Here is a 19436-nt window from a genome sequence, read left to right on the forward strand (position 1 = left end):
GTTTGCACTATGTCATTTAGCATTTGCTAATTAGTGAAAGGCACAAAATAAGGCTGAGGCTATTTGTAATTACATTTGCAGTTATTTAGTCATGAAACTGAGTACTGTGTCATTTTTATTTAGACCTGAATTAACTGAATTACATAAGTCAGTGTAACAAAAATGTTGCCGCAATTCACCCCGAGGAGAACATAAATGTCTGTCAGTCTGTCTATAAAAGAAGACTGTGGCCAGTGTGGTGTTACAGTTTGGTTTGGGAGTACAGCTTTGAAGCCTGAGAGTTTTGCTTTTTGCACGTCCTCATGTTGATTTTTAGAGGCAGATATGTCTGCATTTAAATAATAAAAATGGGTACTGAATTATCTGCTAGCTTGGAAGGCAGGAAACATCTGTAGACTGTGTAGACTTGTGTGTTTTGCTGCTAATTAGCCCTCACTTATGAGTGAAATAATAATATGATGTCATTTATCAAAATAACTGGTGCATGATACCCTATTCAGTAAGTATCAGTCCAACAATGTTTGATCCCCTTCAAAGAAAGTTTCGATAATGCTGCTTAACAACAGCTAACAGAGGCTAACAATTGCAACAGCGCTTACCAACAGAAAAGTACTGTATACACAATAACTTTACTTCAACAGGCAACAGTTCAAACAAAGCTGAGAGGTCCAGTTTAGCGTGTTTTAGCCTAACAGCCAGTCCCTGAAGTGCCTTGTGTGTGGACCATAGATAAGTAAAAGTTAATACAATTTGAATTATATAGAATTCACTCTTGTGGTCATAAAGTAGGATTTAGTGATAGAGATCAAAACAGTTTAACTACACATGGCTACAAACTGTATTCCTGCTGTAAAGTTGTTCATTTTAACACAGAGATCAACTGGGAGCCAGCCTTAAGTGACCATTTGAGGGACTGTTGGGCATGATTCAAAGTTACAGATGGCACACAAACACATTTACAGGCAGACACGTGCACAGTGCAGACAATATAACAGTTTTGCTGAAAGAAAAGTCTTCATTCAACATTCATTTTTTCACAAATGAAGAACCTTTTGAGATGAATGATTCATACTTTCTACTCGCTGTCTGAAGTTATTTTAGCTCTAAACACATTTATGTGACCAGACACAGAGGGTCTTTCATTCCTCAGTGAGCATTTCTAAGTGATACTGCAGACTCATGATGGCCTATTTCCATTTTAGCTGATGCAATAAATAAAAGTGCTGGATATAATGAATAACACGGAGTATATGTGTACAGTCTGGGGAGGAAACGCAGCGGCATATAGAGGCATAATTAAATCCTCAATTCACTCTAACACTTGTGTCACCACTTCATATGTATTTCTGGTCATAAGACTTTAAAAGTGTGTGTCATTTTATATCCCGTTTTACCCGACTTGTGAACAATAAATAATGCAAAAATTGTAAAAAGGCTATGAGCATGTACACAAATGCGATTACAATGTTGGCTGTTCTTCAGGTAACGATGACCCCCTTGTTTCTGCTGTGTGTGTCCTTACCACTCATCTGGGCAACAATATCTTCTGAAGACCATGATAGTAAGTGGCCAAAATTTAATTGCTCCTCTTAATGCCTCTTACAAACTTTTTTTTTTTTTTTCCCCCCAATTTTGACCCCTTAAAGATACTTTTTGTAAATACCCTCTGAAGAACTTTCACCACCAGGGGGAAGCATTTTACCAGCAGTTATATTAAGAGTTATGACTGTTAATGTTGAATGGGAGGAAAGTCCATGACAATTTGCACTGTTTAGGGTTCAGTTGTATTTGACCAGACATTTGAAATTTGAATTCAAAATAAAAAGTAAATAATATTTTTTGTTAAATACTGGTATGTCTTTGCCCACCCTAAGAAAATAATTTATTTTGTACCAGATAGTCTACTAGTCAGCCTTCTTTGGGCAAGACGTTTGCTAATTTATAGTCATGTTGTACTTATCTACCAACTTTGCGATCTTTAAAAACCTTGATATATTAATCTTCTGATGGTCATTTTTGATTTCAGAGAGTGTCGTGTACTGTTCGCCTTAGAGACCTTCAGTTTTTAAAATGAAATATTGATTTGCTTTTAGAACAAAGGGAAACTGTCTTATACAACACACCACAAACATACAATATTTCCCGAGAACATTACCCCAAACCTAAACCCTACAAGTCCCTTTTCTCCCCCTCCACACCCCCCGCCCTCCCTACCAACACATATCACCTTTGCAGCACAACCATAACATTCCAATGACACTACAGGTTAACATAATGAGCAAGGAGGAAGGTACAGAGACCTTCAGTTTTGTTTTAGATTCCTGATACCTTTACCTATTTGTGATGACACTTCACCCCCTTTCCCCACTGGTCCTTAATAAGCAGTATCATTATTACGCTCTCGTAGAGCTGGGCGATATGAGATTTTTTCATATCATGTTAAGAGATTTTCTACATTATACATTATAACCAAATCTCTATAATACAATATAATCAAGTGTGCCTTATATTTTGTGTGTTCATATATTTTCACATAACCAAGCTTATTGTTAAAGAGAACATAATGCATTCCTTACCTCAGTGTGTGATGTCAGATAAGCATGATATACTTCTGCATTGTTATTTTCAGTGTATGTGTGCAAGGTCAGATAAGCTGAGATAATGCCTGACCTCTCCCTTTTCAGTTAAAAGAGGAAGTACTATGTAACTTACTTTCACTATAAATAAAGCAAGCAAGCCTGCACTCGGTGTGTGTGTCTTCTCAGAGGCATTCACCCGTGCGCACGTCTTCTAATACTTTCTGAGTCGGTCTGCAGTTGTCTCATTTCTCTTATCTGTGTTTGAACAAATGTCAAACCCCTGACATATCACGATATGTTTTTTTCACTTCAGTCGATAACGATATCTATCACGATAAGCCAAATAACTATATTTGTAAGATTTAAATGTGCCGTTGCTCACAAGTAAAATGTGAAATAATCAGCAGCTTGTTTTGATTTAAATATTTATTTCTCATAATAAGTTCAACAGGGTAGATGTACTTAAGGAACATGAGACTTTTTCAGATAAATAAAGGCAAATATTGCAAACTACACAAAAGGCAGCCGCTAAAGCGTTTAAGTTTCAAAATAGAACAAACAAAACAGACTAAATTGTCAATTCCACTTAGAAACAAAATATTAATTCTAAAAACAAATCTTAGTTTGTTTTACAGAAGAACAGACAAAACTGACTAACTTTTGTCAATATCAAATAAACTGAGAACTAAAAGGAAATACTCAATCTCTCCTTGTTGTATAGCTGAGCTTTTCAAACAGTTTTAACAGTTACTTTAGTCTGACAAAAGCCGAATGACGAATTAGCGCTTCCAGTCAGAGACTGAGGCTACGTCCACACGTGCACGGGTATTTTTGAAAACTGAGATTTTCCGTTTTCATTTTAAAAAATAATCCCGTCCACACATAAAGGCAGAAATGAAGGAAAACGCTGCTATGAACATGCCAAAGCAGCAGGTGGCGCTAGATTCCTAACCGTGCAGAAATGTTGGCCAATCAGAAGTCTAGAAGCCTCGGTGGGAAAAAGTAAACAAAGCTGGGGCATAGAAGCAGAACCGAGTCGTATGTGTGGAGGGACAGTAACTGTGTGTATATGTAAGCATTTAAACACTGCAGAGAGTAGAATTAACAGTATTGTAGAAATTCATTTCACCGAAACAATAACGTGGCGCACAGTGTGACGCATGCACCAGTTTATTGTATTTCCAGACTTGTTTTCGGCACAATTTACAGTGCACGCTACTCTGTTTTTTGTCAGACTTGAAATAGCCGAAATACCTTCACACTACGGAACTTCTATGGCTCTTCCGTTCGATAATCTCTCCGGCATTGGAACCATCATCTGTTTTCTCTTAAGGTCACGCTCATTTCCTCCATTAGGCGCTGGCTCCATTACCCGCTGGCTGCTTCCCAAACAAACACACGTGCGGCTTGGCACTTGTGCTGTACGTAACAAGTCACGCGACGTGACGCTGCGGCTGTGATTGGTTCGGCTCTGCGCTACTTAATTTGGATTGGCTGACCTTTTTTTTTTTTTTTTTTTTTTTTTTTTTTTAAGAGGACAAGAGCGGCGAGGTCTATCGCGATAGCTTAATTTCTCTATCGAGTAAAAGTTATATCGCGATACATATCGTTATCGTTCTATCGCCCAGCTCTACGCTCTCGTGAGGTTTCAACCTTGTCAGTGCCACAAATTGGTTAATATTGATTCGTGGTCTGTGTTGTCTTATGTTTTGAAATGTCTCTTGTTGCTTCATCTGTCTTACTATTTCACACTTTGCATGAAATTTAACAGATGTTTATTGTGGTCCCAGATTTTTTGACCTGACTGCATCTCTGCACAGTATATTAAATTGCACCTCGAACAATTGTGCCTATCTTTATCCCAGATGTTGAAAGCACATTACATGTCAGCATCCCTGTGGAGATGCCTCTTCGTCCTCTCCTGGGGGGAAAGGTGGAGGTGCCATGTTACTTCTTGGATAAGAGCCTCAATGACACTGGAGCCCTGACCGTCACTACACTCTCCCACCGCATTAAATGGACCTACATCACCAAGGACAAAGTCGACACCATCTTAGTGGCATCGCAGGGCAAAGTTGAGGTCAAGCAAGATTATTTGGACAGAGCGATGTTGGCTAACTATCCGCTGTTTCCCACTGATGCCACCCTGGAAATGACAGAGCTTAGGTCCAAAGATTCTGGCATCTACCGCTGTGAGGTGACACATGGCATCGAGCACAACTACGATACTGTGGAAATGCAAGTTCAGGGTACGATACGAAACCACTAACAGCTTTGTTCACTTTAAAAGGGTGTAAAGCAGTAACCAATCATTGTTTGTGCCTGTTTCACTCAAAGTGAAAGTTGCCAACAATACACTTTGTTTTTATCTGAGAACTGCCCTCTGCTAACTTTATGTGTCTCATAGGTATTGTGTTCCACTACCGTGCCATCTCCACGCGTTACACCTTGACATTTGAGAAGGCCAAGGCAGCCTGTATCCAGAACAGTGCCACCATTGCTACCCTAGCCCAACTGCAGGCTGCATATGATGATGGATTCCACCAGTGTGATGCTGGATGGCTTTCTGATCAGACGGTCAGGTAGTGTTTACCCTTTTTAACCATCAAATGTTGAAAATACTTATCACAGTTGCAGAAGATTGAAGAATAGCCAAGCACTCAATGCAGAGAGAGTACAAGAGTACAAATAGAGCAGGTCCATGATAAGATTCTGTCTCTGTACCTGTCCAAAATTATAAATCCTGATTCACTTTGATGTTAGAAAAGTCCAGTAAGAGGTTTAATGCTTTTATCCTTAACAGCTTCAGAAGAAGTCATGTTGAACCATTGCCTAAGATTTCAATGTGCAAATAAGGCAATGAAATCGAGAAAAGTATTTTGTATGTGGAGGTAAAATTCCATAGCAGTCATCATAAATGTTCAAATATTGGACTTTAACATTTTTATCCAAATCAGAGATGATAAAGCAGAACATGTTGTAAGATTTGCTGCTTTGAGGTGGAATTAGCCTCAGGCAGCTCTATAGTTCAACAACACAGGTTTTGGCATGAATGACTACGGTCAATTTAGAATCACCAGTTTACCTACCACAAATGTCTTTTAGTTTAAAACTGAAAGCAGGAAATATGTGGATGGATAGTTAAATTTAAAAAGTGTCTACTTTGCTGGGGACAAAACCACTTAGAATATTTACCTGCAATACGTTTCTCAGTTATTTCTTTTCTTTCCTCAAGGTACCCCATCCATCATCCACGAGAACCCTGCTACGGAGACAAGAGAGAACTTCCTGGTGTCAGGACCTATGGGGTGAGAGACGTCAACGAGACCTATGACGTGTATTGTTTTGCTGAAAAGATGCCAGGTAGGCTAAGCAAACAAGGGCAAGTTTTCAAAGCTCCCCATGATTCACAGAAAACCTCATAGCATAAATAACTGCATCCGTTCACATCACTGTGCTTTCCTCTCTTCTTCTACCCTCCTTGCTTCCAGGCAGAGTCTTCTACTCTATGTCTGTAGAGAAGTTTAGCTTTTACGAGGCAAAAGATCAGTGTGCTAAACTTGGTGCCAGACTTGCCACCACAGGAGAGCTTTACCTCGCCTGGAAGAATGGTATGGACGTGTGTAATGCTGGCTGGCTGGCAGACAGGAGTGTACGATACCCTATCAACATCGCCAGGCCTCAGTGCGGAGGGGGCCTCCTGGGAGTGAGAACCGTCTACCTGTTCCCCAACCAGACTGGGTACCCCTATCCAGACGATCGCCATGATGCCATTTGCTTCCAAGGCAAGTACTCTAGGAACTCTAGTACCCTACGCTGGTATCATGTTCTTTTCATTGAATGGTGTCTGTGGTCTGCTCCAAGCATATCAACCTGTACTGTGGCCAAACAACCCTACGTCTGATTCAAATCTCTAGAGCCCATAATTCCAAGAGGCCTGGTCATGGATGATTTTTGGTTTTTTTTGTTTTTTTTCTTTAGCTGTTGAGTTATTTTTGGAATTCAATAACTTTGCCTCTAAAACAGGTCACATTTGTATTATCGCTGTCAGTAGATGTGAAAGTCAAAGGCACATCCCATTATTATATTTTGGGTACTTGGAGACAGACCTTTCCATCAAGTGGTATGCTCTTGGGTTGAACTTGCAGAGGTGGCCAATCAAGCTACTTTTATATTGGTTTCCTTAGAGTTATGGTGTTTAAATCTATTCACTAACAGCAAAGAGACCCTAATACCTAGGTTTGAAACAGGTTTCACATCTCTTGCTTTAGGTTGTGATCACTAGCACTTAAAATGGCACTGCTCATTCTAATTTTGTCAAAATTTTATGTTTAAATACTTCTATAATAGCTCCTTTATGTTTTAGACACAGTTCCAAATACAGAGCACTGCTTGCTTATTTAAATGCAAATTATGAGAACATCAGTATTTCCCTGCCCTTATTCTTTTACTTGACTATATTGCTCTTATAAATTTAATAAATATGTGAGGTGTTTTTCTAACTGGATGTGTAAATGTCTAGATGTGCTGACTACTAAGGCTATAATAATTTGTCAGTAATGCAATTTTATTTCCTTAGCCGATGAAGACAAAGATGCCGTGCCTGGGCAGACCACTCCATTCCCATACATTGTTACCGTGGCGCCTCCTGCTCAGGTGCCGGGCATCATCCCTTCATCTGAAAAAGAAGAGTCCAAAACTGGGGAAGTAGTTACTCTGCCTCCACTACCTATACCTCCAAGTATGACAGATGTAGATGCCCCTATGGCTCCGACTGGTACGCACTTACACGTTATAATCAATAACAGAATCCTCTGGAACATTTTTCCCTACATTTTAATAGGAAATTTCAGAGGACTACAATACAAGTACAAAAAAGTGAGGTTGCCACTGTAATCCTGTAATCTTGTCCCAGGTGTGGTGTTCCACTATCGACCCATTACCGGTCGGTATACTCTAACGTTTTTGAAGGCTCAGCAGGCTTGCCAGAACATTGGGGCAGTCATTGCCAGTCCTCAGCAGCTGCAGGCAGCCTTTGAGAAAGGTCTACATCAATGTGACGCCGGCTGGTTAAGCGACCAAACTGTCCGGTGAGACATGTAGCATAGATATATATCAAAATATACATTATCTTTGTCATACAGTACAGTGAGTTTTAGTTTGAAATGTTTTACTTTGAACTCTGGATTGCAGCCCTCATAGTGACATCAAAAGAAATAAAAAAATATTTCATATCATAATTTTTATTGTACAGCAAACCATGTCCTTATTAAACTGCACTTACACTCTCTTTCTTCCTCAGGTATCCAATTGTGTCACCCAGAGAAAACTGTGCTGGTAACCTTCTAGACCTCAAAGGAGTCAGATCCTATGGCCTGAGACCAGCCACTGAACTCTATGATGTATACTGCTATGTTGAACGTTTGACAGGTGAGGAGCTTTAATCACTCTGAGGACATCAAACTTCCACTTCTGTGTCCTCTACAACACTCTAAACAAAACTGTAACATCTTTCTAACAGACTGTTTAACCACTTCTGCCTGTTTGTACTTTCTGTTAGGTGTGGTCTTCTTCACAACTGACTATGGCAGATTCACTTATGAGGAGGCTGTGCATCACTGTGAGAAACTTAACGCCACCCTGGCCACTCCTGGGGAGCTCTATGCTGCCTGGAATCAAGGACTTGACCAGTGCAGTCCCGGCTGGTTAATGGACCGCAGTGTCCGCTTCCCTATCACAACCCCCAGGTCTCACTGTGGAGGCAACCAGGTGGGAGTCCACACCATCTACACCTACCCCAACCAGACAGGCTTCCCCAGTGAGGACTTGCAATATGATGCCTACTGTTTTAGAGGTAGGAATGGGTTAAGTGTGGATTCATTTATGTGCAAAAAAAAAGCATTAATTTCATTATTTTCGTAAATAAACCATTGATTTTATATATTTCAGTTGCATTTTTTCTCAGAATGATTGCTTCATGTTTATTGAGGGTGAAGAATCTTTTTTATTGCATGGAAAGACAGATTTCACTGAGGCTCGTTTGAATAGAAAGATGCATTGTTAATCAGATGTTGAGTTGGCAATAAACCCTGAACATTGCCACTGTGAATCTTGACGTGTGCTATTATACACTGGGAAGTTATTTAAAAGTAAGAGATACATGGTTTGAATCAATTAAGGTAGGGATCAGTTGTTGATGGATACCTTAAAGATTGGAAAAGTAAAACATAATTGATAAAGAGGTAAACACGTGAAACAATATAGATGTGATCTTGTTGTATAGTCTGCAATGTTGATATTTGATGTTTTACATTTTTATTATAATGATACTGATACAACGTTTTATCTGCATGTTTTAACCATCCCAGAAAACTTCATCTGCTCACTGCAATTTGTTTCTTTCAGCTGAAGTTCCCGTTGTTTATGTTAACAATGAAACCAGTGTAAATTTGACCACAGTGACTGAGGATGTTATCAACAAGACAATAGCTATCACTGATAGCACTGGTAAGACACATGCATGCAAATAGCACTTTAAAATCCCTGCTCTTTTCTTGGCTTATTATTACAGTTGTAATGTTTGGTAAACAAAACAAAAACTCACAAAAATAAATGTAATATGGCCTTGCTTTCTACTGTGAATGCAGGTAAAAATTTCTGATTTTAAACTTTATTTTGTTTGCTTTTAGTTGCAACTACTGTAGACTACAATGAAACTGAAACCAGTACAAACATTACTGATATTGACTTTGTCAATGAGACCATCATCACACCTCAAAAAGTTATTCCTACAGGTAAGACAGCCATAAACAACTTTGTCAATCAATTAAATCAACTGACTTAATGTTTAATTCTACCTATTAATGTCTTGTGTCAAAATTTTGATGTAATAATTTAATACCAGGACTCACTTTTAAAGTCGTGAAGAGTTTGAGATACTTATTTGAGTTTTTTAAATACAAACAATTAATATATTAGGTTTTTTTTTCTTGAATGTCACATATATGTGTTACTAAATTGTCTAGTAATCACTTCTAAAGCCATTAGAGTATAAGCCTTATATAAAATATTTCTTATTAGAAAGTAATACAATAGGTTTTGTCAAACTAAACACAACAGGTAACTTTTCTCACTAAGCTATAATAAACTAATTCTTGGATTCTTGTCTGGATTCTTACGATTCCCCACAGTCAAAACCATTCCGGTACCAGTTGATTTTTCGGGCTCTGGTTCAGCTGAACATTCAGCCAATGGAGATTTCTCTGGAGAGTCTGGCACCTCCACCTCCAGCGGTGATGGATCTGGGTCAGATGTGGAAGTCAAGTTTAGCGGAGACAGTGATGTCTTCTCTGGAGACCAGTCTACCTCTGGAGAACAACAGGAGGCAGAAAGGGGAAGTGTTGACATCTTCACATCTGGAGAACCTGGTAGTGCATCTGGAGATCTGGGTAGTGCATCTGGATATCTGGGTAGTGCATCTGGATATCTGGGTAGTGCGTCTGGAGATCTTGGTAGTGCATCTGGAGATCTTGGTAGTGCATCTGGAGATCTTGGAAGTGCATCTGGAGATCTTGGAAGTGCATCTGGAGATCTTGGAAGTGCCTCTGGAGATCCTGGTAGTCCATCTGGAGATCCTGGAAGTGCATCTGGAGATCTTGGTAGTGCATCTGGAGAAACTGGCACGGTATCTGGATCTGGGGAGGGGTTTGACAAAGAATACTCTGGTTTTATTACATCTGGATCAGATTTTCCCAGTGGAAGTGGGGACACCAGTGGCAGCAGCGGAAACTCCATAATAATCATGTTAGATGGAAAGATGGTGGAAGTTTTACAAACCCAGCAAAAGGCCACCGAGCAGGAACTAGGCCGAGCAGGATTTGATATCTTGGAATCAAGTGCATCTGGGTCAGGAGGTATGTCTGCATCAGGTTCCCAAGAGTTTTCAGGTCGCATTGACTTGACGGTCCTACCATCTCTGGAGAAAGAGTTGTCTGGATATCCCATTGGATCAGGGTTTCACAGTGGCTTTTCCAGTGGTTTTCCATCTGGTTTTTCTGGCAGTGGCTCTGCCTCTGGACACTCTTTGCAGCATCACGATGATGTTATCTACTTAACAGATGATGAAATGGTAGAAATGACTCTACCAACACTGGCACAACATCCTGAGCAGGGCAGGGGTGTGGTGGAGATAAGTGGGCAAGGAAGTGGTTCAGGGAACAGAATTTTAGATCAAATCTTGCAGCCATCAGGAAGTGGCACCACTCTGAATTTGGAGGAACTGCAGATTTATTCAGCTTATGATCAATCGGGACATGAGGAAAAAGTCCAGGAGGGGAGCACACCCTACATCAGCCCAACCACGGTACCATCTGTGTCTTTAGTCACTCCTGCTGTTGTGGAGGAGCCAGAAGTGAAGAAAGGTATGTTCTTTTTGTCTGTTGACATAGCCAACATTTTGGGAAAGAACCTTATTTATCAAGCAAAGTGACTGCATAATCACTCATGTTAAAATGAATGCCTATTGTTCCTCGCTATAAACTTATGTAGACACCAGTGATCCAAACCCATGGAGCTTAGGATCTGAGTCACTGAACAACAGCACGCAAAACTGAAAAAGTTGAAGAAGCCAGATATCTTTAGTGAGACGTATATTTGTTTATTTGTTTTTAAGATTTTTGTCCAAATGTGTGTAGCTGTGCAGGACTGTCCCGATGACTGGGTGAAGTTTATGGGCAGCTGTTACCGGCACTTTACAGGGAGAGACACTTGGGCTGAAGCTGAGAAACACTGTCAGGAACTCAATGCCCACCTGGTCAGCATCAGCTCCCAGGAGGAGCAGCAGTTTCTCATCTGTAAGTAACTGTTGGAAAGATGAGTGACCAGCCTTCGACATTATACAGGGTGGGCCATTTATATGGATACACCGTAATAACATGGGAATGGTTGGTGATATTAAAGTCCTGTTTGTGGCACATTAGTATATGTGAGGGGGCAAACTCCTCAAGATGGGTGGTGACCATGGTGGCCATTTTGAAGTCGGCCATCTTGGATACAACTTTTGTTTTTTCAATAGGAAGAGGGCCATGTGACACATCAAACTTATTGGTAATGTCACAAGAAAAACAATGGTGTGCTTGGTTTCAACGTAACTTTATTCTTTCATGACTTATTTACTTATTTGCAATCACCTGAACGATTGTCATTATTGATTAATTCTGCTGTCTACCAGAAAATCCTGAAATCAAGTCAAGTTAATTTATTTGCATAGCACATTGAAGTATAGTAGAACAAAGTGCTGCAGAGCAAGTAAGAAGTAAAGAAACAGTACAAATAATTTAATTTGTGCCCTGATGCTCAAGTGCATTTGTGATATAAATATCAAGTATCCAAATACGTTTTCACAGGACTGTATTTGCTGTGAGCCAAAAGTGGTAAACCACTGCATCACGTCACATCAAAGGGCTATCGACATAAAACATGGGAAGGTTAAGTCATATTTGTTTGAAAGGCTAAATTGACGTTGTCACTTCCCAACAGCTAACGGTGAGGAATACCAGTGGATTGGACTCAGTGACAAAGATATGCAGAATGTGTTCCACTGGACAGACGGGAGTCCCCTGGTGAGTTTGGTTAGAGATTCAGTTGTGTACTCAGGAAGCCATAGCACCGTCTGGACAAACCTGATCTTTCTCAATCATATATTTTTTTTTTATGAATTTTATGAAGATTTTGTATAGTTAGAGAATTCTTACTTTTTACTTAATTTTAAAGTTTTGTATTGGCAAAATATTGTTCTGTAATCCTTTTAGACCTTTGAGAACTGGAGGCCCAACCAACCAGATAACTACTTTGACTCTGGAGAAGATTGTGTGGTTATGATCTGGCATGAGGGTGGACAGTGGAATGACGTGCCCTGCAACTACTACCTTCCCTTCACCTGCAAGACTGGACCCGGTCAGTTTACTTGATTAAACATCTCGATTACTAAAACGTTTAGCTTTCTGTTTTTAGAGGTAATGTCAGTGAGGTAGCTTTATTTCGGCCAATCATAGCACAGAAATCATAACTGAAAAACATTGCAAGCACAAAACTCTTGATGGGGATGGGAATTGATAAGTATTTAGTGAATCTGATTCCATTATTGATATAACTTTTTCTTAAAAATAATGCAGGAGTCCAAGGAGAAAGCAATTCCTCATACGTTTCTCCGTAAAATGACCCGAAACACACTGTCTCACAATTACCATTTAACAATATAAAGCTGAGGCTATGGTCCAACACACCAGCACAAATCTCTACTCCAATGAGGACACACACACAATCTTTTTCTTAGCATTTAGATACAAACACAAAACTGACACAACAAAGCGAATATGAAAAGCTGAAGTTGTGTTAGCAGCATAATGCAGTTGTTTCTGTCCTGAAAGCAGTCTCCACTTTACCATCTCACTCTTGTCATTTTGTGCAATAAAAATAAAAGTATCCACGTTGGAGACTGCACCACTACCTCAGGCACACAAAATCAAATGAGCTGACTGCAAGTGCAAGTGGACTCAATAAGCGGGATCTGTAGGCAGGCACGCAAGCGATTCCAAGGAATTAGACTACTGGGAACCAATTGTGTATACAAGAACTGTTCTCGATTGTCATCCGTAATCAGTCATGTTAGCCATGTTTTAGAGTGAACCAGGAGCCTCGATTACACTATGATAACACCAGACTTTATTTTAAATTGTCAGCTCATTGAAATATTGTTTTTGTTTTCATTGTTTATTTATCTCTGTCAGTCATGTGTGGCCCTCCCCCTGAGGTGGAACATGCCCAGCCGATGGGCAACATCACGCCACGCAGCCCTGTCAACTCTATAGTCCGCTACCAGTGTGACGCAGGCTACAAACAGCGCCACTTGCCTGTCATACGCTGTATGGATGACGGACAATGGACAGAGCCGCAAGTGGAATGTACAGAAGGTGATTTATCATTCGTTTCTAACTTGAACCTAAAAGAGTTGGGCCTTACAGTCACAAAAAGAAAAACAAACCTGGCAGACTAACATAAAAAAGACAAAGGCCTAAACATCATAAAACAATGCATTATAATAAAATTAAAATTAGTTTTTTGTAAGACCCCTGATTGAAGACACTTGAACAAGGAACCTTTACAGTTCTCTGGATCTGGCTGAGTTTGTAGTTGTGTGTTAAATAGTTATGGCACCGTTTCAGGAAGCTGCTCTGGCTATGGCAGCAAAGTGATAATGGAAGTGATGCAGCTCTTAAGGATAGGCCAGAGTCACTTGTTTTTCTTGAAACATATAATTATACAAAATAATTAAAAGACCACAAAAAAAATGTTTGAAGTCTAAATAAAAAGCAAGCGATGGCAAGTTTAGTTAGAAAATTGCAATCCCAGACTATGGGTGCATCAGACTAACACACATGCCTGCTAGTTAGTTACTGTATCCAGTAATAAAATACTTAATTTTGACAACTTTCAATACTTAAATTGTACAGCTACACAGAAAAACATATTATTAGTTAGATATGTGTAACTATAATTCCCCAACAGTGCAATCACTGTGGAAAGACCAAGTTCAGTTACTACAATTGGAATTTGTGCCGTGACAGCCCTTACACTAAACAAAGTTTAAAAGTGTGAGTTGCTAATTAGCTGCAGTCACCAAAATCGCTTTTGTATCAGGGTGTTAGCAAGTTTATTTTTGGATTAATGGTTGCATTTGAACATGTGGATTTATGGGAAGTGACTGTTTTTTAAAGCCGGCTTCAAAATCTAATATGCATCTGTGCCAAGATATTAATTAATCTCTTGCATGAAGCATAGCCTGAAATCTGTATTTTAAATCTTTATGCAGTACTTTCTAAATGTAGACAATACACACCACCCTTGTAAGAATCATAGTTTGTAAGTTACAGGGCTGATTGTCCATTTCAACCAAAAAAAAACACTAAACTGACCTTGAAAACCTTGTTGGACGTAAGACAAATTTTAACATATTGTTAACATGACCCCACTCTACACCCCTACCAACAAATTCATTCAAAACTTTTTGAGCTATCATGTTTACAGATGCATGGAATGAGATATGGAATCAAACTGAATTAAACCTCTAGCTCTGGGTGTTCCTAGTGTTTTAACTAGGAATGCAAAACCAAGGCAAACAGAGAATGTATATCTCGAGTGAGGCAGGAGTAATGTTTTGTGCACAAAAAGTGTACCTCCAGTAACACTGACACTCTACCATTACACCGATAAAGATTTTCTGAAATGCATTCCTTAACCACACCACTGACTGCACGATAATTCTTAAAGTCTTCTGGCAGCTCACATTTATATGATGAGCATGTGTACCTTTTCTTCTGCTCAGCTGGTGCCAGCCATAACAGGCTAAACAAAAGATCCCTCAGGAGAAGAAGTAAAGGAGTGAGCACCCCGTGGGAGCAGAAACTGCCCTGAGCAGCACTGAAAGGACATACAACAGAGAGCCACAAAGGACCCCTCGTGTAAAGAAGCATGGACACCAATGCAAATGCCTGACCAAAACGATAACATGCCCTCCCCTACCATGGATATCCACCAACTGAAGCACATTTAGACTGATAGTGTAACTAACTGATGTTTTGGGTCTTTAACAGTCACTCGTCAACTTCTTAAGGCACTTTTCTTTGTATTTATAACATTTAATTTATAGCTATTATCCGGTATTTTAAAAAAAAAATCTTAACGCAAAATATTTTCTGCAATGTGCTGCCAGCACTGCAGACAAGGTCAGTCAGATGAAACTGTCCGTCAGTCAAGAGAGGCTGAAGAGTAACATGTGAAGTCCAAAACAGCCCAGTACATGTGGTTGACTCTCTGAAGTCAGATTCATTGCTAGTATAGGGTAAGTGTTTTCCAAGATCTGTGTTTCTTTCCTTTTTCTTTCTTTTTTTGTCTTTGGATCTAAAGACCGAATCTGAGTGATTCTGAGAACTGAAACAAACCTTTTTTTTTCTTTCAATCTACATATACCAGCAGAGTGATAATTAAATCATCTGGTTGTGACAGCTGTTCAGAATGCAGTAAAGTCATTTCATCTGAATTGAGGAGGCTTTGAAAATTAGAATTTTTTTTTCTTAAATATAAGTAAAGTCTTGGCAACACATTGGTACAAAAGAACTCAATTCTTTAATCCTGTAGACCTGTGGTTCTCAAACTGGAAAACACCTTCTTTAGAAGCCAACAAAGGTTCCACCCCCCCCCAAAAAAAAAGTCAGGATTATCACACCAGCTAACTCTTGTCTCATTTTTTCCACACTAATATTTTTTAAAAGCATTTTAAAATCAAAACAAACAAACAAAAACAATAAACAATAAAAAAAACATTCTTTCATTTTAGTTTAAATTCAGTTTGACTATAGTTTGTCATCCATCCAGTGCTGCCATAATTTGAAATCATCTTTCAAGCCTTAAATGATTTTGTCACAACCTCCTCAGTGCTAACACATCACCACAGCTTCAGATATACTGAAATGAATGTGCTGTTGTATTTGGTAACGAGAAAGTTCATGATTGAAGTGCAACAATCCTGGACTGAAACAGCAGGCACTCATGCACTTTGGAAGTTTTTGCTCATTTCTTTGCTTATCATTTGAATCCAGTGCGCCTTAAATTAAAAAAAAAAAAGAAAAAAAAAGTCACCTCAACAACAGTGTGACCTGCCATCTGCTGGTGGAAAAGATGCTCTCATTGTCTTTAAAGTTGGGTAGATTTCTTAAAGGCAGTCCTTAACTTCTGTTGTTTTTTTTTTAAATATATTTCTTACTGTAAATATTCTCAGCAGAATTCTCTGAACAGCAGGATCTGTCATAACTTACAACGCGCACGCAGTTTAATTGTTTTGATTTATTCATCATCTACTTTTTTGTCAGGTTGTTAGTTAGTTAACTGGAAAGTTACACATATGCATCACCAAACACATGGGCGTTTGACAGCCACCAGTACAGAGGAAGAAACAGGCTGGGTTTTTTTTCTTTGGTTTGTTTATTTTGTGGAGGTTTCTGGCTGTGTGTCAAGTAACAGGGTATTATCGACAGACATTCTTAAAAAGAATAAATTAGAAGCAGCAGAAATTAGGAAAAATAATGACATGTAGGGTTCGTTTTGGGGTGGATGAAACGATTCTGAAATGTTGACCATGACCTGTGAAGGTCAAGATTTGCTTCACCTCTGAGACATTGCAGTTATTTTAGTGCATATGTGACCTTTTACAGACCAGCTCACAAACACTGAAACCTCTTAGTCGCTCATGGACAGGCATACAAAAGTAGATCATGGAACTCACAAAGCAAACGCTTACACATTTTTAGGTTTTTTTTAATAACATTCAATTATATGAATGAAATCCATTGATGCTCCCTCTGTACTGCAGTACTGTACATAATATGTGCAAAGCTCAACCTGAAGAGTGAGTCTGTTTCAGTGTTTGTGAACTACTGGTTCTTCCAACAACTAAAATATCTTAAGAAATAAAGCAAAATGATCACATAGATGTAAATTCTGCTGTAACTGTTCAGATCCCAACTTCTGATGTGAACATACAGTATACCGTAATGTGCTGTACTGAATAAAACTTGGAATCATCTGTCTCCTGGAATTTTTGTCCTATTCTTAACGATTCAAGAGTCATCAACATTTTCTGTTTGAAAATTTTTTTTTTTTCTTTTGGTCGTTTTTATGGAAGCATCTTTCCCTTAAGCGGTCGAATTTGAGGTAAAGTCTCTGGAGCCAGAGGCACAACCTGGCATACAGTTTGTTTTTACCTTCCTGTGGAAATACACTGTGAAAAAAAGCACACGATAAATAGCTCCTTCATCGGCCACTACAGCAGCTACCTTCATCACTGTAGTCACAGCAAACAGATCTGCTCTGTGTATTTCTACCAGGCAGTGTAGCTGTGTGTATATTTCAGGCATGTATACACATCCGTGTGGTGAGTCTGCCTTCGTGGTTACACGACACATATGTGTGCAGTGATCTGAGGTGTATGTTCCAACCTGTGCAGGCATGAAATCTGTATGTGTCCACTCAGGTAAATAGGATGTGTTTCTAAAATCCAGTGGCAGCATAGTCACTAGAACGTCTGTTCCCACCCACATGCAGGAGGGCGTAGCGACATGTTTGACTCCACTCATCTAAAAGCACATAGTGCCCAGACAGAGTGGCGCATGTTAGCTTTACATAAGGTGCCTGTTTTGTACGGCTCAGGAACCTATTTCAACTCTCCCGTTTGAAGAGTAAAGTGAAACTGAATCAGTACCTAGTGAGCAGACTTCTTAGTGGTTGTTTGCAATCTACAACAAACAGGAAATTCAATGAACAAATCATAGAAGGTGTTTCAGAGTTGCAAATCACACAATATTAAAGGATATCCAAAATATTGAAACATAACTAAGAACCACTCATTGCCTTTCACACTTTCCGTATTTTTTGATAGATAGACATATATATATACACACATATATATATATATATATATACAGCAGCTGGATAGCGTAGTGGTTAGACTACACGCCTTTGGAACAGAGGATCACAAGTTCGATTCCTGCCTATCGAAGCAAGCCTACCGCAGACATGAGCGACACAGATAAATATGAAGGCATGCCGGCTCGGATGTCGCCCGGATCAACAAGGTCCGCATCAGGTGTTGAGGAACCAGGACACCCTGACGAAAAGTGGGCTACTGGAACAAGAAGGCATCGATGGGCGTTGTTGGAATGCTACTACGCAAGTAACCCCGCCGGAAGGGGCTACATGAATAGGATGAGGGACCTATGGATTCTTCGATACCCAACATTCACAATGACGGCAAAAAAGGGCTCAGAGAAGAGCTCGAGAGGATGTGAAGGTAACGGTGGTCCCCGTGGTAATCGGGGACCACCCCCGATATATATATATATATATATATATATATATATATATATATACACATATATATGAAATGGGGGAAATGATTACTTGGTCCCCTGCTGAATTTGTAAGATTGCGTCATTGATTTGCTCAATTACAATGAAAAAAATTTAATCAGATTTTTATGGTAGTTACAATTTAATAAAGAAAGATAAAATACTTACTCAAAAATCCAGAAAAAAAATGTGTTACATAAAAGTTAATACATTTATTCACATGTCACTGAGTGAAATAAGTATTTGAACCTTACAATCCAGACAGAGTTCAGTCTCCCACCTATTGGCTGTGTCTCACATCACAATCAATAAATCATCAAGTATAGATAAAGCACAACTGTCCACAGAAAAATGCTGAGTATGATCCAAAGAACACCATCCCCTCAGTCAAGCACAGAGGTGGAAACATTATCCTTTGTGGCTGTTTTTCTGCTAATAGTACAGGACGACTTCATCACATTCAGGAGCCAAAGTTGGGACCACATACTGTAAAATCTTGGCCGAGAACCTCCTTCCTTCAGAGGTCTAAAGATGGATGCGTCTTCCAGCATGAAAATGAACCAAAACATACTGCCAACAAAGAAGTGGTTAAAGAAGGACAAGTTAAGGTCATGGAGTGGCATAGTCACCAGACACTCGGCCTCAATCTTACAGAAAATCTATGATACGTATGCAAACCTGGTGAACATCTATAAAAAACGTCTTCCTACTTCCAGCAGTTGCCATCAAGGGTTTCTGCACCAAGTACTAAGTCGAGTTTTCCGTTGGGGATCAAATACCTTTTTCTCTTAATGACATGCAAATAAATTTATAACTTTTATATATTTTGTGTTTTTTCTTGATTGTCTATCTCTCTCTCTTAAAATGAAACTACCATAAAAATGAGAGAATGTTCATT

The 19436-nt window shown here is 39.3% G+C and overlaps 1 protein-coding gene across 1 annotated transcript; it reads left to right on the forward strand.

Annotated features, from left to right (window-relative positions):
* The first annotated feature begins 1488 nt into the window (after nt 1–1488).
* Nucleotides 1489–17220, forward strand: acanb (aggrecan b). The gene is made up of 17 exons (XM_085462502.1): nt 1489–1561; nt 4445–4828; nt 4987–5161; nt 5815–5942; nt 6071–6364; nt 7159–7356; nt 7495–7669; nt 7882–8009; nt 8140–8433; nt 8985–9086; nt 9269–9373; nt 9770–10999; nt 11273–11431; nt 12117–12199; nt 12389–12533; nt 13367–13549; nt 14962–17220. Exons 1-17 carry the CDS (start codon nt 1489–1491, stop codon nt 15048–15050), a joined length of 3945 nt encoding a protein of 1314 aa, XP_085318628.1. The 3' UTR covers nt 15051–17220.
* The last annotated feature ends 2216 nt before the right edge of the window (nt 17221–19436 follow it).

The sequence above is a fragment of the Copadichromis virginalis genome, linkage group LG7 (assembly GCF_057382275.1).
Source record: "Copadichromis virginalis isolate Kocher_CV1m ecotype Utaka linkage group LG7, C_Virginalis_male_GT1.1, whole genome shotgun sequence".
NCBI lineage: Eukaryota > Metazoa > Chordata > Actinopteri > Cichliformes > Cichlidae > Copadichromis > Copadichromis virginalis.